This window comes from Strix aluco, chromosome 19 (genome assembly GCF_031877795.1).
Source record: "Strix aluco isolate bStrAlu1 chromosome 19, bStrAlu1.hap1, whole genome shotgun sequence".
Lineage (NCBI taxonomy): Eukaryota > Metazoa > Chordata > Aves > Strigiformes > Strigidae > Strix > Strix aluco.
Genome location: NC_133949.1, coordinates 11106187 through 11124415, shown reverse-complemented (window position 1 = coordinate 11124415; position 18229 = coordinate 11106187). Strand labels below are relative to the sequence as shown.

General features: G+C 60.1%; 5 protein-coding genes and 2 non-coding genes across 10 annotated transcripts in view; 2 read left to right on the top strand and 5 right to left on the bottom strand.

Annotated features, from left to right (window-relative positions):
• Positions 1 to 40: 40 nt before the first annotated feature.
• On the bottom strand, positions 41 to 2623 carry RPL23A (ribosomal protein L23a). The gene is made up of 5 exons (XM_074844839.1): positions 2467 to 2623; positions 1784 to 1964; positions 1301 to 1477; positions 853 to 922; positions 41 to 106 (listed from the first exon to the last, which is right to left on the bottom strand). Exons 1-5 carry the CDS (start codon positions 2489 to 2491, stop codon positions 92 to 94), a joined length of 468 nt encoding a protein of 155 aa, XP_074700940.1. The 5' UTR covers positions 2492 to 2623; the 3' UTR covers positions 41 to 91.
• Positions 998 to 1064, bottom strand: LOC141932364 (small nucleolar RNA SNORD42). Its single transcript, XR_012625814.1, has one exon. It is a non-coding gene; the product is annotated as a small nucleolar RNA SNORD42 (small nucleolar RNA).
• LOC141932365 (small nucleolar RNA Z17) lies at positions 1551 to 1623 on the bottom strand. The gene has a single exon (XR_012625815.1). It is a non-coding gene; the product is annotated as a small nucleolar RNA Z17 (small nucleolar RNA).
• Positions 2624 to 2811: 188 nt separating the features above from the next.
• Positions 2812 to 5958, top strand: RAB34 (RAB34, member RAS oncogene family). 2 transcript variants are annotated; one of them, XM_074844834.1, is made up of 11 exons: positions 2812 to 2954; positions 3647 to 3772; positions 3856 to 3947; positions 4310 to 4375; positions 4606 to 4707; positions 4781 to 4845; positions 4920 to 4971; positions 5104 to 5185; positions 5277 to 5367; positions 5457 to 5564; positions 5646 to 5958. In XM_074844834.1, the coding sequence occupies exons 2-11, from the start codon at positions 3719 to 3721 to the stop codon at positions 5711 to 5713; spliced, it is 780 nt and encodes a 259-aa protein (XP_074700935.1). In that variant the 5' UTR covers positions 2812 to 2954; positions 3647 to 3718; the 3' UTR covers positions 5714 to 5958. The 2 variants fall into 2 exon arrangements, with proteins under 2 accessions (XP_074700935.1, XP_074700934.1); XM_074844833.1 differs by lacking the exon at positions 2812 to 2954 and having other exon boundaries at positions 3269 to 3772; positions 3856 to 3958.
• LOC141931974 (adenine phosphoribosyltransferase-like) lies at positions 5932 to 8005 on the bottom strand. 3 transcript variants are annotated; one of them, XM_074844837.1, is made up of 6 exons: positions 7909 to 8005; positions 7088 to 7237; positions 6833 to 6926; positions 6608 to 6754; positions 6416 to 6511; positions 5932 to 6305 (listed from the first exon to the last, which is right to left on the bottom strand). In XM_074844837.1, the coding sequence occupies exons 2-6, from the start codon at positions 7208 to 7210 to the stop codon at positions 6178 to 6180; spliced, it is 588 nt and encodes a 195-aa protein (XP_074700938.1). In that variant the 5' UTR covers positions 7211 to 7237; positions 7909 to 8005; the 3' UTR covers positions 5932 to 6177. The 3 variants fall into 3 exon arrangements, with proteins under 3 accessions (XP_074700938.1, XP_074700939.1, XP_074700937.1); XM_074844838.1 differs by having other exon boundaries at positions 7088 to 7311; positions 7909 to 7926; XM_074844836.1 differs by lacking the exon at positions 7909 to 8005 and adding an exon at positions 7803 to 7895.
• A 769-nt stretch (positions 8006 to 8774) lies between these two features.
• Positions 8775 to 11117, top strand: PROCA1 (protein interacting with cyclin A1). Its single transcript, XM_074845032.1, has 4 exons — positions 8775 to 9363; positions 10087 to 10219; positions 10299 to 10433; positions 10519 to 11117. The coding sequence occupies exons 1-4, from the start codon at positions 8775 to 8777 to the stop codon at positions 11042 to 11044; spliced, it is 1383 nt and encodes a 460-aa protein (XP_074701133.1). The 3' UTR covers positions 11045 to 11117.
• Positions 11118 to 12128: 1011 nt separating this feature from the next.
• The window catches only part of SUPT6H (SPT6 homolog, histone chaperone and transcription elongation factor), a 29674-nt gene continuing 23573 nt past the window's right edge, over positions 12129 to 18229 (bottom strand). Inside the window, exons 30-37 of the mRNA XM_074844763.1 lie at positions 17868 to 18106; positions 17465 to 17578; positions 16845 to 16969; positions 16231 to 16343; positions 15749 to 15826; positions 15500 to 15666; positions 13982 to 14169; positions 12129 to 13795 (exon numbers count right to left, since the gene is read on the bottom strand). Coding sequence (XP_074700864.1) covers positions 13609 to 13795; positions 13982 to 14169; positions 15500 to 15666; positions 15749 to 15826; positions 16231 to 16343; positions 16845 to 16969; positions 17465 to 17578; positions 17868 to 18106 — 1211 coding nt within the window. The 3' untranslated portion in view covers positions 12129 to 13608. The remainder of the gene's footprint in view (positions 13796 to 13981; positions 14170 to 15499; positions 15667 to 15748; positions 15827 to 16230; positions 16344 to 16844; positions 16970 to 17464; positions 17579 to 17867; positions 18107 to 18229) is intronic.

The window sequence follows — 18229 nt, the reverse complement described above, 5'->3', positions numbered from 1 at the left end:
CACACAGGCTACACTGTCACAAAACACAAGAGCTCCTCAGTGATGTCACAGGGTTTATTATCCTGTCTGTACAGTCCTTGGTAGATGCAGTTTAGATGATTCCAATCTGGAAAGAAGCAAAGCATGTTAAAACAGATGTTACGGTGGCAGAAAAGCAGAGCCTCCACCACAGACATCACTGGCACGGCTGCATCTCCCCAGGATTCCTGTCCTCCAAGGACAGGCTTCTTCCTCCCAGACCTGCCCAAGTGTCTTACACAACCGCTTTATATGTTTATTCCACAATGACCCTTGTACTAAGCCACGTTCCCCTTCTCCAATTTGTACCACCACTGCCTCCTGCCTACCTCAACCACTGAGGACTAAACTCTCTGCCACTTCCAGCAACATCTGCACAGAAGAAACTCCTCTTTCACCCAGGCTGGCAGCACAGTGGTGCCCCTGTCATTATTTCCCCTGTTCAAAGCAGCTGCCAACAGTGCTGGCCAAGAACACTGTTAGGACAAAGGCTGTTTCCATCTAGAAGCTGCAGAGCAGTTTCTGCATCCTCCCCACTAATACTCTGGAGCTCTTGTAGTCCTGGGGAGTGGAGCCCCTCCCTGAAGGAGTTTAAGAACAGCAGCAATTCTCACTCAGTAACTTTTCCCATCTAGTCTCAGGATCTTCCAGGCAGGATTGCACTTTACTAGACAATGTGACCTTGCTTCTGAACACGTGGATCCCACCTAACTACAGGGACACTCCACAGAAGTGCCACTGTGCTTGAAGCACAAGTACCTCGCCTGTACGCCAGAACAACGGGGTGAGGAGATACAAGACAAGAGGAGCCACAAAGTTTCAAAGATTTCTCACCTTGTTGGCTACATCCAGCGCATCGTAATCTGGAGCCAGTCGGACGTAAGCCTTCTTCTCCCCATCAGGCCTAGAGAGAAACAGGAGGCATCAGTGCAGAGGCACGCAACTCCTCCCACCTGCTCCACGTTCCTGCTATAGCTGTGTGCATCAGTGGTTCCTTTGGAAACATCACTTTATTCAGTGGTAAAAAACGTTCACATCATTTGCACAAGACTCCCTGGGTGTTAGAAGAGCTCCCTGATGAAGCTGACCTTCTGGTCTGCCAACATTGCCCACTTCCACTGAGAGATGCTAAATCACAAGTTGCATTTCTCAAAATGCTACTGAACCTAATCCCACAACTGCTGAAACTCACACGTGTTCCCATTTTCTGCTAAAAGTCACTCTGGGCTCTTCAAGCATCTCATACCCACCATTGAGGGACCTGTTCTCCCCACCTTCTCACCTAATTAATGTGTTGACCTTGGCCACATCGATATCATACAGCTTCTTGACAGCCTGTTTGATCTGGTGCTTGTTTGCCTTGACATCAACGATGAAAACCAGAGTATTGTTATCCTCTATCTTCTTCATTGCCGACTCTGTGGTCAAAGGGAACTTGATGATGGCATAATGGTCCAGCCTGCAGGAGAAAGACCCTGTGGTTAACAAAAGGCTGGCAGAGACCACCTCTGCACTTCAGGGGCTTTCTTTGAGGTGCATCAGTTGCCAAAAAAGTTCTAATCACAAACTCTCAGGCTTTGGTCGCTTGAAATCATCACCTGCACCCCAAACACCGCCCACCCCTTCCAGCACTCTGCCACTGGGGTGTGGGCTGAGTTCTCAGGGCAGCACGCTGGCAAGGTGTCACCCTGGAACCTGCAGCGGGGCACAGGTCCCCACACCAACCCACATATGGGGCTGCTCCCACCCCACAAGCCCAACATACTTGTTTCTCCGTGGGGCGCTCTTCCGGGGGTACTTGGGTTGCCGCCGCAGTCGCAGAGTCTTGGGCCTGCGGAAGGTGGGTGATGTGCGGATCTTCTTCTTCTTGTGACTGTGGACCCCCTTCAGGACGGCCTTCTTGGCCTTCAGCGCCTTAGCCTTTGCCTCTGTCTTCGGAGGCACAGCTACAACGGCAGCTCAGTCAGCACAACCAGGGTCTGCAGGGCCAGTATATGCTCCCCTGCCTGCCCCAAGGCACTATGGCTTCCCCTGTCATCCAACTTAATGCACAGGACCTCTCCAAACGGCCCAGTGCTCCTTCATCCAACCAAGCCCAACCCTAAAACGCTCAAAGGGACTGAAGCTTCCTCATCCCGCTCCCCCAAACCAGTCTTCCACCTCACCAACGATAGGGGCACTCACTCCTTCCCCAGCTCCCTCAGACCAGACTTTCGAGGATTCCCGCACCGAAAGCGGGGCCCACCCTCCCTCAGATAACCGGGCTGGGCCCGCCGATGCAAGCCTCTCCCGCCACCTCCACGTGCCCGCGGGCCAGCACCGAGCCGCAGCCCTCCAGCACCCCCAAACCCCGCCCCCCCCCCCCCCCCCCCGCGTACACCCGCACCCCGGGAGATGCCTGAGCACGATCCCTCCCGCCCCACAGACCCCACCGCCCTCGGCCCTCACCCTCCTTCTTCGCCTTGGGCGCCATCTTGGCCAGGCGGAAGCCGAAAGGGGCCGCCTGGTCTGCAGCGCACGGGCTTATAGTCCCAAATCTCGCGAGAGTTCCCCATTGGCCCCGCCCAATTCTCGAGGCGCCGCCGGGGCCCGCCGGGAAGGGTAGTACCCACTCGTGGTCCCCTCCGCGCATGCGCAGGTGTGTCCCCGCCCCGCGAGGCCTCATGGGAGTTGTAGTCCTGTCAGCCCCCCCCCCCCCCCCCCCCCCCCCCCCCCCCCCGCGCTGTCGGGGCGGCGGAGGGGGCTCGGGATGAGCCCCCGGTGTGAGGGGGGTGTTACCGGTGTCCCGTCGTGTGGGCAGCAGCGCAGTGGCCCAGCCCCGGAGGAACCCGCGTCCTGGCTCCTCCTCCGCCCCCGGAGGGAGGGGCCAAGACGCCGGTTGCTCCGGGGCTGGGCGTGCAGCGCCGAGCACCGCTACCGGAGCCGGGAGGGTTACGGTAACGGGGATCCCTCCCCACCATTTCCCCGCGGAGGGGACTGGGACGGGACGGGGCGGGGAGGGCTTGGCCGTGGACCGGGATGCGCCGGGGAGATGGTGGGGACTGTGCACGGGGGACACGGGGACAGGCACCCGCGAGGAGGTGGGGACCGGTGGGACACGGGGACAGCCGTGCTCGGGGAGATGGGGACGGGGGGGACATGAAGACAGGCACCCGCGGGGATGTGGGGACCGGTGGGACACGGGGACAGCCGTGCGCTTGGGATGTGGGGACAGCTGGGACGTGGGGACAGTGGTACCCCGAGGGGGTGGCTGGGACGTGGGGACAGCTGTATCCCGGGGTGTGGGGACAGCCACGCTTGGGGACATGGGGACAGCCATACCCTGGGATGGCACAGCCGGGATGTGGGGATGGCTGGGACACGGGGACAGCTGTACCCCGGGGGGGTTGGGGACAGCCACACTCAGGGTTCTTGAGGTGGCTGGGACACAGGAACAGCCATGCCTGGGGCTGTGGGGACAGCCAGGACGTGGGGACAGCCATGTCCTGGGGATGTGGAGATGGCTGTGATGAGGGGGACAGCCCTGCTTGGGGACACAGGGACAGCCGTATTCCGGGATGCTGTGCATGGGGACGTGGGGACAGCTGGGACACGAGGACATGCTGCTCCCTGCTCCCTCTCTCCCCAGGCCTCGCAGTGGCCCTTGGCCTGTCCCTGCTCCCCCCGGCCACCCAGCCTGCCCCGGCGGCCCCACGGGACGATGAACGTGCTGGCTCCGGTCCGCAGGGACAGGGTCATCGCCGACCTGCCCCCGGTGAGAAGGGGGGGGACACGAGCACAGGGATGGCCTTGCCAAGCCCTGGGGTCACACCGGTGTCCCCCTTTGTCCCCCCGCAGTGTTTTCGGAAGGAGGCCGCCCTGCACACCCGCCCCGCCTTCCACCCCACGGTAGCCAGCGCCTGCCAGGAGCAGAGGACGGGCACCGTGGGGTGAGTCCGGGGTGATTTGGGGTCCCCACCCCAGGGCTGGGGGGGGCAGGGAGTGACAAGGGGCCCACAGTCCCGCCAACCCCGGGTGGGGGTCCCCGGCGCGGGCGCCTCGTGGCTGCCGGCATTGCCCATGTGCGTCACGACGCAGGAATGCGGCGCGGGGGGGGGACACGGGGGTCCAGGCTGTGCTGCGGCTGGCGGCGGGGCGGGAAAGCCGGGCTGCAGGGCTCTACCGGACATGGGGGGCTGTGGGGTGTTGCTCCCCCACCCCGTGAACCCCTCTGCCCCTGGGGCTGGCGGGGGGGAGGCAGGCAGGGAGCCCCCCACCCTGCTGAATGGCTGTGTGTCCCCCTGCCCTGCAGGTTCAAGATCTCCAAGATCATCGTGGTGGGAGACCTCTCGGTGGGGAAGACCTGCCTGATCAACCGGTAACGGGACCCCCCCGAGAGATGCTCTGCGGTGGGGGGGCAGGGAAAGACACACCCCCCCCACCACCCCCCCCGCTCCAAAGGGCAGCAGCACCTTGGGCTGAGCCTGATTCCAAACGGACTCTGGTGCTGGGCACCCCCTGGGTGGGGGGCACTGAGCTCCCAGGGGTGGGGTGTGGGGGGGCTGGGGGCTGCTGACACCCACCTCCCCCCCCCCCCCCCCCCCCCAGCTTTTGCAAGGACACCTTTGACAAGAACTACAAGGCGACCATCGGGGTGGATTTCGAGATGGAGCGGTTTGAGGTGCTGGGGGTGCCCTTCAGCCTGCAGCTGTGAGTAGGCGCCAGCCCCCTCCCCGTGGACCCCTGTGGCCCCCCCTCACTTCCCATACCCCCCCCCCCCAAGGTGGGACACAGCCGGCCAGGAGCGCTTCAAGTGCATCGCCTCCACCTACTACCGAGGAGCGCAAGGTGAGGTCCCCACCACGTCCCACCACACTGGCTGTCCCCATGCCCATCTGACCCCTCCTTTTCCCCCCCCCCAGCCATCGTCATCGTCTTTGATGTCAACGATGTGGCGTCCCTGGAGCACACGCGGTAGGTGACGCACGGCCGAGGCGGCGGTGGGGCTGGATGGAGGGGCAGGAGCGTTTGGGGCTGCTGGCAACACCGCGGTGTGCGAGCAAGAGGGTAGTGCTTGGCCACCGGCCGGTGACAGTGGCCCCGCAGGCAGTGGCTGGCTGACGCCCTGAAGGAAAATGACCCATCCAACGTGATCCTCTTCTTGGTGGGCTCCAAGAAGGACCTGAGCGTGAGTGCGTCCCCCTTCCCGTGGGCTTCCTGCACCCTGGCTTGGTGGGGCTGTCCCCGTCACCCACCCAACCCCCTGGCTCTGTTGGCAGACGCCGGCGCAGTACAGCCTGATGGAGAAGGATGCTCTCAAGGTGGCCCAGGAGATGCAGGCAGAGTACTGGGCTGTCTCCTCACTCACTGGTGGGTCCCCAGCCAGGTTGGGGGGGATGCGGACCCCAGTGTCCAGCTGGGTGAGGAGAACACTCAGGGGGTGTCGTCCCACGGGGCAGGAGAGAACGTGCGGGATTTCTTCTTCCGTGTGGCGGCACTGACCTTCGAGAGCAGTGTGCTGGCCGAGCTGGAGCGCAGCAGTGCCCGCAAGATCGGCGACACCGTGCGTGAGTACCCCCAGCCAGCCCCGTATGGGTGCCCCCCCTTTTATCCCCCACCACCCACCCACCCTCCCTCTGCCCCTCCAGGGATCAGCAGCAACGAGAACGACCTGTACCTGTCAGCGCCCCGCAAGAAACCCAAGTGCTGCCAGTGAGGGGGCAGCCCCCAGCCTCCCCCCTCCAGCTCACACCTCTGGACCAAAGAGGGGTGGCCCTGGCCGGCCCCAAGGAGCCGTCCCTGCTGCCCCCCGGCACCCCCAGCCCTCCCCCTGTCCGGACACCCACGGCCAGGGCGGGCGGGAGCGCCCGTGCGGCTCCCTTAGCTATGCAAACCCGGGTACCACTCGCAGGGGGAGATGCCCCCAGGCTCCCATTTGTCTTAATAAAACCTTTTTTATGCTTTTTAAGAAAGGTGTGGGACTGGCACAGCCCCCAGGCTTGGGGACAGGCGGGAGGATGGATCCAGGGGAGGATGGCTGCCACCGAGGAGGGGTTATCATCTCGGGTACGGTGAAAGCCAAACGGGGTGGTAGATTCCCTGGGCATCCGTGCCCTGAAGAGCCAGCAGCCCTGCACCCCACGGGGGGATGCAGGGGACAGACGAGGTGCCAGCCCCCCATCAGTCCCAGCCGAGGTGGTGGCGGTCAAAGCGGGGTTGCAGGCGGGGGGGGACACAGTGGGAGCACTTGTAGCGCTCCTGGATCCAGCGCCCGCCCTCGCTGTCCTCGATGCAGATGGCGGCGATGCCTGTGGGGACACAGGAGGGGCTCAGCACCAGCCACGGCGGGGTATGGGGATGGTGGTCCCCCACTGCACCCATGGGTGCACCCCAGGGTGCCCTGGTGCCCGCTTCCTACCTGCCACGACTCCCCCCAGCCGCTCCACCAGCTGTACGGCCGCTCGCATGGTGCCCCCAGTTTCAACCCACTGGTCCACGAGGAGGATGCGCAGACCTGGGAGGGGGCAGAGGCTGTGGCTGAGTGCCCGGTGCCCAGTGCCTTGTGCTGGCAGCCCCCCCTCCCCAAAATGGGAGCACCCCGCCAGCTCACCCGGCGAGATGGCATCGGTGCGGACCTCCATCACCTTCTCTCTGCCCGAGTAGTCGGTGTAGGGCTGCGTCAGCGTCTGCACGCAGAGGTGGCCGGCTTTGCGGATGGCCAGGAAGCCTTTCCCCAGCACGGCGGCGGCCGCAGCGCCTGGGGGTGGGCATGGCACCATCAGGCCCCGCGGGGACAAGGAACGGGGACCCTGGGCTCACCCATGTTCCCGCTCACCCAGGATGAAGCCCATGGCGTCAATGCCGGCCACCATGTCGACGGGGTCCCCCTGGAAGGGCTGCAGCAGGTCGGCCACGCAGTCCTGTAAGCCCTGGGGAGAAAGTGGAGGTGCTTGGTGCCTGCAGCCCATCGTGGGCACCTGCAGCCCATGTGACAGTGCCCATGGGCATGGCTGGGTGCCCTGGCAGCCCCACGGAGCTTCAGCCCACCCCAGCACCCCCACGGGTGCCATCCACCCCGGGCACTGGGTACTTGCGGGTGGCAGTAGAGTCGGGAGGGGTCCAGCCAGGCGTAGTTGGGACCCTTGACGTTGGGGGCCATCAGCGCCAGGTACCAGCCCTTCTCCCGAGCGGCGGGGACGTGGCACAGGTCCATGCGTGGGGATCGCAGGTGCTGTGAGCACTGAGCACGCAACGGGGGTGAGACTCCCCACCCACAGTCACAGAATCACAGAATCATTCAGGTTGGAAAAGACCCTTGGGATCTTCCAGTCCAACCCTCAGCCCCACTCTACAAAGTTCTCCCCTACCCCACATCCCCCCACAGCTCATCTAAACGACCCTTAAACACACCCAGGGATAGCGACTCCACCCCCTCCCTGGGCAGCCTATTCCACTGTCTGACCACTCTTGCTGTGAAAAATTTTTTCCTCATGTCCAGTCTGAACCTCCCCTGTTGCAGTTTAAAGCCGTTCCCTCTTGTTCTGTCACTGATTCCCTGTGAGAAGAGACCAGCACCAACCTCTCTACAATGTCCTTTCAGGAGCTGTAGAGAGTGATGAGGTCTCCCCTCAGCCTTCTCCTCCTCACACTCAACAGTCCCAGCTCCTTCAATCTCTCCTCACAGGATTTATTCTCCAGGCCCTTCCCCAGCTCGTTGCCCTCCTCTGCCCTCGCTCCAGCACCTCGAGATCTCTCTCGTATTGAGGTGCCCCAAACTGGACACAACACTCCAGGTGTGGCCTCACCAGTGCAGAGCACAGTCCCCACAGGGCTCCCCAAGGCTCAGTGCCCCCCATCCACACCCACACGTGGGCACCCAGGGGTCCCAGCATGCCCAAGTCGGCTCCGTACCTGGGTGCTGGCGGCGAGGCTGAGCTGAGCGGGACCGTCATGGGGAGCGTCACAGACAGCGACAGCTGAGCGGGGGCAGCCCCTGCAGTGCTGGGCCCCCGCCAGCGCCCTCGGCCAGCTGAGCCCGGGCTGGTGCCAGGCGGGAGCCCTGCCCGTGCACCCGTGACGTGTCCCCACCAGGCTCTGCCGTCCCAGCCAGGCGGTTGTGCGGTGGGGAGCACCGGCGCTGGGGCATTCGCATCCCGTACGGGTGTCCCCAACACCCAGTCGCCTGCACCAGTGGTGCCAGGGCATGGTGTGGGTGGCACAGTGACCCAAGCACCCGTGGGTGAAAGGGTCAGCAAGACACGGGGATGCTCAGGGGGCAGCCCCGCAGCATGGGGGGGGCTTGGGCAGCGCAGAGACTTTCCAAGGCTGTGATGTCCCCGTTGGGGTGTTCAGGCACCGTCCTGTCCTGCTGAGTGCTGGCTCCCTCGGCCACCCAACGTGCCAGATCCGCGTCCGGACTGTCAATGGGCTCTTGCTGCAGGGGAGCCAGCCAAGGGGGGCGAGTCCTGGCAGCCGTGCTGGGAGCTGCCTGTGGGCTGCCAGCCCCGGGGCGGGGGGCACAGGGCACCGGGGCTGCCCCTGGGGAAAGCACCGTGGGGCATCTGTGTGATGGGGAGGGTGGGGGTGCTGGGAGTGTTTGTGAGACGGGGACATGGGAGTGCAGGGAGTATCCGTGGGATGGGGACGTGGGGCTGCAGGGAGCATCTATGGGATGGAGACCCAGGGGTGCAGGGAGCATCTGTGGGATGGGACACGGGGGTACAGGGAGCTTCCGTGGGATGGGACACAGGGCCTCGGGGAGCATCTGTGGGACGGGGATGTGGGGCTGCAGGGATCATCCGTGGGATGGGGACACGGGGCTGCAGGGATCATCCGTGGGATGGGGACACGGGGCCGCGGGGACCATCCTTCTCCCGTCGGGGCCGGGGGCCGTGCGAGGGTCGGTGCGTCACGGGGCGGGCGCGTTGGGGCCGGCGCGTTACCGGCCCCGGCACATCACCCCACCGGCTGCCACAGCAACGGGGCCCGGCCCCACCGGGAGGGGTAACCCCTTCCCCGCGGGATGCGGGGCCCGGGATGCGCCGCGGCTCCGGGCAGCGGCTCCAGCACCCCGGGCTCTCCGGGACCCTCTGCACGGTGCCGTGCCGGGCCGTGGCGAGCCGCCCCGCGTGGGCGGGCTGCGCGGTGCTATAAGGCGGCCCCACGGCGGCGAGCGGCGCGGTGCCATGTGCGCCCCGAGGCTGCTCTGCCGCCTCCTCCTCCTCCTCCTCCTGGCAGCTACTCCTGGAGCGGCCCCGGGCACCGGAGCGGCCCCGCCGGGACGGCCCCGCGCCCGCCGCGGGCTCACCTACCCCGGGACGCTGTGGTGCGGCGCGGGCAGCAACGCGGATGCCTACGAGCAGCTGGGTAAGGGCGGGGGGGCCGCTGCTCCCTGTCCCTGTCCCTGTCCCTTCCCTTCCCTTCCCTTCCCTTCCCTTCCCTTCCCTTCCCTTCCCTTCCCTTCCCTTCCCTTCCCCTGGCACACTCCCGGTCCCCATCCCAGTGCTGGTCCAATCCCAGTCCACCAGTTCACCTCTGTCTAGTCCCCATTATAGGGCTGGTCCATCCTGGTCCCCCATCCTGGTGCTGGTCCAGTCCTGATTCACTCTCTGTCCCCAGCCTGGTCCCTGGTCCATCCTGCTCCCATTCTGGTCCCCATCCCGGTGCTGGTCCAGTCCTGGTCCACCCAAGTCCTGTCCCCATCCCAGTGCTGGTCCAACCTGGTCCACTCCCCGTCCCTATCCTTATCCCAGCCTAGTCCCTCTCTTGGTTCTGGTTCAGTCCTGGTCCCCATCCTGATCCCAGCCTAGTCCCAGTCTCATCCCTGCTGTGGTGCTGGTGCAGCCCCAGTCCCAATCCCAGTGCCAGCCTTGTCCCTGTTCAAGTGCTGGTCCAGTCCCAGCCCCTACCCATCCCAACCTGATCCCAGTCCCATCTCAGTCCAATCTAATTCTGAGCCCAGCTCAGCCCCAGCCCAGCCCTGATCCCAACCCCACCTAGCCCCAGCCCATGCATGCAGGCCCCTCCAGCCCTGCCTGCAGCCCTGCGGCCCTGCCTGCAGCCCTGCCTGCAGCCCTGCCTTCCCTACAGGGGAGCACCGGGACACGGACCGGTGCTGCCGGGACCATGACCACTGCCAGCACGTCATCCACCCCTTCACCGCCCGCTACGGGTACCGCAACCTGCGCTGGCACACCATCAGCCACTGCGACTGCGACCTCAGGTGAGCTGTGCCCCGCAGCACCCCACCATCCCGGGGGGGTGTCCCCGGTCCCCCTCACCCCATCTGTGCCCTGCGGCAGGTTGAAGGAGTGCCTGCGGCGGGTGAACGACACGGCCTCGCGGGTGGTGGGCCAGGCCTTCTTCAACATCATCCAGGTGCCCTGCTTTGAGTTCGCCTACAAGGAGGAGTGCGTGGAGCCCTACCTCTATGTCTGGTGAGTGTCCCCCCCACCATGGGGACTGGTCCCCCCTCGGCCCTGCCGGGGCTCACCTCACCCCCTGTCTCCTCGCTCTCTGCAGGTGCAAGGCGTACAACACGGTGGCCATCGCGGTGCCCAAGGAGCCAGTGCTGTATGAGTTTGGGGGGGAGCTGATCGATCGGGCAGCGAGGCCTGAAGGGGTCCCCCTGAGCCCCCCGTGGAGCAGTGCGGGTGGAGGATCCAACCTAGGGGAGCATCATGCACCCGCCCGCCCACTGTCCCCACCCAAAGCAGCCAAGAAAGAGAGGAAGGAGAAGAAGAAAGACAAGAAAAAGAAGGAGAAAGGTCTGAAAAAGAAAGGCCCTTCTGTAAAGGGGGATCTGAGCCACCTCGCAGCCGTTGCTCCTGCTCATCCCACTGTGGGGCAGGACCCACAGGCCCCACTGCTGGGCTTGGGGGAAGCGCCCAACGCCATCCTGAGCGATGCTCCGGTGTGGGAGGACTTGGGCAGGGACCCAGCGCCGGCCCCGCCATCCCTGGTCCCTACTGCCAGCGGGAAGAGGAGGAGAAAGGAAAGAAACAGAAAGAAGAGGCTGAAAAACAAAGCTGAGGCCGAGCCTGCATGAGAGCTGCAGCCCTGACCTCCCCCTCGCCCCGTGCGGGTCTTGGCTGTGTAATAAATTTGGTTGCTCAAGCAGATGGTGCAGCCTCAGCCCCGTGTCCGTGGGAGAAAGGATCACACGGGGGGCAGCTTCCCGGGGAAATTCCAGGGCTGATCCTGCTTGCAGGGCTGTGGGAGGGGAAGCACCTGGAGCTGGGTGGATTTTGAGCAGGTTTCAGCTGTTCCTCACTGCTCCCTCCAGCTCCTGTCATCTTCCTGGGCACAGGGGACAGCGAGTCGCTGCTCTGGCTGCTCCCATCCCCATGCTGGCACGGGGCAGAGCCCTGATTTTAGCTCCCCTGACATGGAGGGTTGAGCTTCAGCTCCCCACAGATGTATTTCTCTGGATTGCACCATCCCAGCTCCCTCCTCCACTTACCCCCCTGCCTTTTCCTGGTGTTCCCACACCAGCACTGACTCCTTCTCCAGCCCCCAGCCATGGCAGCGAGGAGCAGCGGCTGCTCTGGGAGGAGCGGGGGCCTTGTACAGCATCTGAGGAGCCTCCGAGGAGGGATAAGAGCTCACTGGAGTGGGACAATAGAAGCTTTTCCAGCCCTAGGACAAAGGCATATGCTGCCTGGGGAGAGGCAGGGGCAGGACAAGCTGCCTGGCGGATGGTGATCACAGCCCAAATGTTCCCCACGCCGGTAACTGGGCTCCTGTAGTGAAGAGTTTGAGGGCAGCACCCAGAGACGGGGCATTGCCACCGACTCCTGCAAGGAGTCCTCCAAGCGAGGAGGTGGGGCTGGACACAGCCTCCCCTCTCCCATCCAATTCCAGAATTGGAAAAAGCTGGAGCAACAGCAGCCGAGCGCTGTCTCCAGTTTTGCCACAAGGCTGGGAGAGCACACCTGCCCCCTGCAAACCCCACAGCAGCGTGCGGTGCAATCCCAAATCCCTGAAATAAGCGGATCACAAGAGCCCTGGGGGGGGAAAATAGCAGGGTTGTAGCGAGGCATCGCACCCCCTCCAGCACTGCTAATGGGTGCAAAGTCCTTGTGGCAACCACAGCGTCACCGCAGGAACTACAGACGTGTGGCAGGCAGGCAGCTTCCCAAAAGTAGAATTTTTATTGACGGTAAGGGAAAACTAAAAACAAAGACAGCCAAAAAAGAGCCAACAATGCACAACTAGGCCCCTGCCCCGCTGTACGGGTCTGACGCATCCCTGGTAAGGAGCTGCTCCCAAATTCCCCATCACACAGATTTTGATAAAATAAAAAAAATAGCGTAAGGTTAGTACACCTGCAACCCACGGCAGCTGTGGGACCTGGCACACAGTCCTCAGGCCTGGCCTGCACCGTGCCAAGGATGGAACAGGACTGTGTCAGCCCCCCAGTACTGCAGAGAGGATAGGGAGGAAGCCAGGACCTGCATTTCTCTGTGGAAACAGCTTTGCTTTGTCTCCCGGGTTGCTGCCATTCTTCAGGAGCATTTAGATGCAAAAAAGACCTTTGTTTCTTAAGATCTGCTGTTCTTGCTCATTTCCTAGCGAGAGGAGGCTAACCAGGAGCACTTGGAAGGAACAAAGACTCTGCTTCCATAGAAAATCCTTACTAACAAAGCAGGGGAGAGGGAAATGTGTGCAGCAGGAACTTTCCAGTTCAGACATGGCTCTCAGCGTTGGCGGGCTCTCTGCAATACTGCAGTGGGCTGTTTTGGACATGACCAGTTGGTTATCTGCCCCCCTCTAAGGCCCACCAAGTACCTCTCCCAGAGAGAGACATAGGCCTTTTGCAGGGTTTTAGCCCATGTGTCTGTCTCACGCTCGGGAAAGCTGCCAGATTTAAAAAAAAAAAAACCAACAAAAAACCCAACAAAAATAATCAAAACTAAATAAATATTGTTCCAAAAGAAGCCAGAGGAGAGAGCAAGCCTTTGGTATGACAGCTGCATTTCTCTCCAGCAAGACCCCGAACCCCAGAGCTGCTGTGCTAGATCCCTATGAACACAGCTAGGGGCTGGCACAGACTCCCCAGAGCCTGTTACACACAAAAACACAGAGCAAACAACAACAGAAACTTTCTGAGAACTCCGGTTTGCCTGTCACAATCCCCGTGACCTTGCTTGGTACTCTCAGGACAAGGAGAAGTGACAGTCAGGGTTTGGGAGAATCCAAATGAAACAGGCTCACTCCAGGCCGGTGGTCTGCAATTTTAGCTTGGTTTGCTTCCTAGTCTTTGCGGTGAAAGCAGACTGCTGTGCATGTACAAGGGCAGACTCTGATTTCAGCATTGCTTTGCCAAGCTTCCAAAGTGGTGAACCAGGGCCCGGAACATAAGAGGCTGCTGCAGCGTTCCTTCCTATGATATATTTATATTTATATAGTATATATATTTAGACCAGCCCTGCCAAGTCTATTCATTCGCTCAGGTGCATGTCACCAAGAGTCATTTCGCACCATCTCACGACCTATAAAACAGGAGTTATGTGGCTAAAGGGAAGGGAAGTTGTTTTCAACTGTTCATTCTCCCTTCCCCTTCCTAGAGAAGGGGGGGGCGGGGGGGTTAGGGGTCAGGTCCGGCAGAGCCTATCGATCCATCTCATCCAGCAGCGGCGTGGCGTCCCCAGCGATGGACATGGGCGTGCTCTCGATCATGGGGCTGGGAGATGGGCGAGGAGTCAACCTCTGCTTCTGTTTCCTCCGTTCGGCCTCCTTCTCCTGGAGCCACTGCTCGGCCATCTTCCCCCAGTCGATGGCAGCGTGACTGTTGGTCCTGCAACGACACGGGCGGAAGGTGAGACACGTGAGCGGGAGAGTTTCCCTGCCCTCCCTCCCCAAGGGACCCATGCAGGAGGGTGCAAGGTAACCCCACCAGAAAAATTCCACACAAAAAAAAAAAATCAACAAAAGCAATCAAGATGGGACACGGACACATGCACCCAGCGCTGGAACCACTCACTTTGGCTGCTGCCTCTGCCTGGAGCTGGACGACGGCTGTGACTGTGTCTGGGACTGGGTAGACTGGGGTGTGGTGTTGGCCTGGAGCTGGTACTGGGGCGTTGTAATCGGCTGGCTGGGAGTAGTGTAGGAGTAACTGGGGGTCATCAGAGGGGTGGCCACCGGCTGCTGTGCCGGAGTCGTGAAGACCTGCAGAGAGCAGATGCTGTTAGGGGACAGAGGACAACCTCCACTAGGCTGCGGGGCAGAGGTCTGGCACGCTCTGCACGGCCCTACTCGCCCAGGAGGCTGGAGCATGCCCTTGCTGCACACCCCCAGCCCCGCTGGAGCCCCTCATTTGGGCAAGGAGAGGTCTGCAGTGACCACTGCCCAGGGAATGGGGGGCTGCAGAGCAGAGGGAGCGACACCCTGCTGAGCACAGGACATTTGTTCCCCTGAGAGCCACTGATTGCCCACCCGTGCTGGGCCAGCACGACCACCACAACCTGCCCTCCTTGTTCACCTCACACAAGGTACAAGGGGAGATGCTTCAGCCAAGAAAAGGTAAGGGCTGCAAGAGATGGACACAAGAGACACTTGGAGCAAGCTGGCAGAAATGATGTCCTGCATCAGGCATGAACAGATGAATTCTTCCCCCACGGGCTGTGGAGAAGGCATAGCAGCTCCCGAGATGGCTCCCTCCCACCCCCCGAGCTGGCTGGCTCACTGTTTGTCCAACAGAGTGTTTAGTTTCTTTGCCTCTCGGTGTTCCCCACCTTTTTCCCTTCAGATTGTCTTGATGATTAATACATTGGGTTATTTGCAGTCCCTGCCTATCCCCAGCTCAGCATTTACCATGCCAAACTCTGTGAAAGCCTCCCAAGGTGGTCTAAAAGAGGATCACTCCTCCCTGCAAGCCTTGTCTTGCAGCACTTCTTCCTCAGGTCTAACAGCTGGGTGCATTTTTTGTACCCAGGCACCTCAGTCCTCCTGCAGCTAGATTTCGCCTCGGTGTCAGCTGGGGAGCTGGCAGACTGGGCTGGGAGGAGGTAGACATCGGCACACACGAGGAAAGCCCTCAGCATGAGCCAAAACCCTCCAATTCCATCTTACTCCCTGCGCAGTTTCTGGGTGTTCGGTCAGGCTGAGGTGTTCGCCTGCCGGTGCAGCTCGGAGATTAGCACGCTGAGCTGAAAAGCCCTGCAAACTCAGCGCATAGTTTCACAGCTAATCTCTTCCACTGGCAGCTCACGTTGCCAATTCAGGGGCACAATCAAAAGGCTGTGCGCCCTCACCGCTGGATCCCACATCTCCACCCTGCCACATTCCTTGGGGGCCAGACCAATTCACTACTTGCTTCAACTCTCCCCGGAGCAGGGCTGTGTTACGTCCCTCATTTCCTCAGCCACAGGAGGGGAGAAAAAAATCGGTTCAAGAATCCAGCCAGGCTCCTCCGTGCAGCACCACGGGTACACAACTAGGACTGGATGATCCCAGGCAATGAGTAACCCCTCCTCTCAGAAACTTAAGTGTCACCTACATGGTACGCGCTGCTGCCGCCTCCGCTGCCTCCGTAGCCGTACTGACTGGATGCCCACTGTGCAGGGGTGGCATTTGGGTTCTGTCCCTGGCCTGTCACAGCAGCGATGGCACTGAACATCTGGGAGGTCATGTTCTGCGGTAGAGCGTTCACTGCACGGGTCAGGTCTGCAAGAAAGACCCATCACGTTAAAACGAAGCAAAGAAGGAGCTCGCGTCCCAATTCCAACCAGGAAAGGCCTGCACTGACCTGCCAGGTTAATGTTAGCTGGAGTAGCATTAATGGAAGCTGGAGTCCTGGTCCGACTGCTACTGCTGGGGGTAATACCTGTATAAAATACAAACCAAGAAAGATAGATTAGTTCTCCTAGAAGAGCAGCTATTGGCCTGAAACTCAGGATTTGAAAAAATGCAGCCAACACTTGTACTGGCAAGATGCTATGTTCCCAGGGAATGGTGTGTGCAGGATTGTATGGCAGGGGAGGCTGAGGGAAAGGAAAAGGACAAGCCCAGCCTTTGCTGCATGGCAAAGATTAACTCTCAGGAGAGCCACTGGGAAGTGGGTCCACAGAAACCAAACACTTGAGTGTTGCTTTGAAACTTCCCACATACAGAAAAATCCTAGGACACGTTTCAGGGAAAAGACCATGAAATTGTCCTTTAATAACTGTCCCTAATGTGTGACACCCCCAGGAAACAAACAGCTGAAGCACTCAAGTTTTGGGTGCTCACCTGGAACAGGGTCCTGATAATGATCCTTAAACCATCGGAAGAGTCCGTTGACGGTGGGGAAGACCTGGCCCCGGTAGCGGAATCCTTCTGGTGTCACTGTCACGTACTCTATCCTGTGAGGAGCAGGGAATGCAGGAGAGCTCAAGAGATGACAGGCTGCTTCTCAGCCATACCTGCCACTCTAACCCCACACCAACAGGTTACAGCCAGAACAAGCATGGCCTACAAACTCAGGTGATGGCTGTACTGATAATGAACAGACCTACCCAAGACACCTTCATTTTGTTTCCAAACAAGTGCTCCAAAATACCATGCCTTTCTCTACAAAAATCCATCAATCACTGCCTACACCCCAGTGACACCCCCTGCACAGGGCAGTACTGCTAGTGGCAGCCAGCTGGTTAGGAACACAGGAGCCTCCTGGGTGAGATTTACTCCTGGACGAGATTTACTCCTGGACGTGGGTCCTCTACTGCCAGGAAGCCAAACCCTTGGTAAGAGGAGGCATGAGTTATGAGGATACTAGCACAGCGGGAAGAGAAACTAGCAGCAATAAGCTGAGGTGTGGTGCTGGCAGTACTCGGCTGCAGATGCTGGGCTTGCCTCTCACTTACCTTGGTTTGCCTCGAGGCTGATATCCCAAGAGGAATTTGCCAGGTAGATCTTTACAGGCACTGATAAAGTAGGGAATAAATGTTGGCTTCTCTTTCTTGGTCTTTATCAGCAGCTCTTCCAGCTTCTAATTAGTGAGAGAGAGAAAGAGAAATGCTCAAGGAGAGCCTGCATTTTTAGCAACACAGAGGGCCTACAGATATCTCGCTCCATGCTGCTGTCAGCCCCTTTTCCCCCAGCCCTGATGCCAGAGATCCAACAAGGACCATCAGCAGCACTGCTTCTGTGCAGAGTTGGTGCACAAATGTCACCAGGTCACGGAAAGCCAATACTCTCCCTCCAGTGGTATCTGCTGGCAGGGCAACCCTCTGCTGCTCTGGCACACCACTGTAACACACCACACTCCCATGTTCTAACTCCACTGCTCCGAGACAGAATCCCCTGAGACCTACAGCTGGGAAGTGACTGGCAAAGCCCAAGAAACAAGAGAAAAATCAGAGAGCTCAGTCCAGCAGCAGCTCATGCCAGACTCAAAGAGTTTAAAACCTATCCTGAGACAAAGAAACTTATACTATGCTCCTTTACCTCCCACACAAGCTACCACAGCCTGGGACAGGCTCACCTTCTTGTCTCCACTGTTGCAGTCCTGGTAGTATTTGTGATTCAACAGGTCTCTGGCAAAAGAAGCCATTGGCTGGACATAGCGAGCAACAATTTCATCCAGGTCTTCAAACTCCTTTGAACAGACACATTTAAAGAGGTGTTTAGGGTGCATCATGAGGAACTCTTATCCTAGTATATAGCTCTCAGCCATACATTCTGCACAGCAAGGCTGGATGCTTTGAGAAAAAAACAAAAGCAAGCTGAGTATTGTCTAAGAATCTGGAGAACTGCAATGGAAGTTACTCTCCAACAGCCTGAAAGCAACTGCAAGGACAGAAAGGCTGTGCCAACCTGTCCCTGCCAAATAGGTGCTTCTCCTTCCCCACCAACTGCCTTCCAGGCATGCTCTGCAGGGCTCTTACCTCTGTGTTAATCCAAAGCGTGGAGCCCAGGCTGAAGGCATTCTCCTTGCCCTCTTCTCGGACATCCACGTGCTGGTAAATGCCATCGTTCACCTTCCAGGTGACAGTCAGGTGGTTTTCCCCTTTGCTACTTGGCCGAATAATCACATCCCCTTGGTCCATGGTCTCCATCATCTTCTCTGCTTGCTTGAAGCTAATGTTGTGGAATGATGGGTGAGCAATTACTCTCTTGATGTACGCTAGGGGACAAAGCGCAGTGTTTAGGCTTCCAAGAGGAACTGCTTTATGGCAACTATATATCTAACTGTGCTTATTCTCCTGAAGCACCCTGGGAAGGCTGGCGTTAGGAGGGAGAGAAAAAT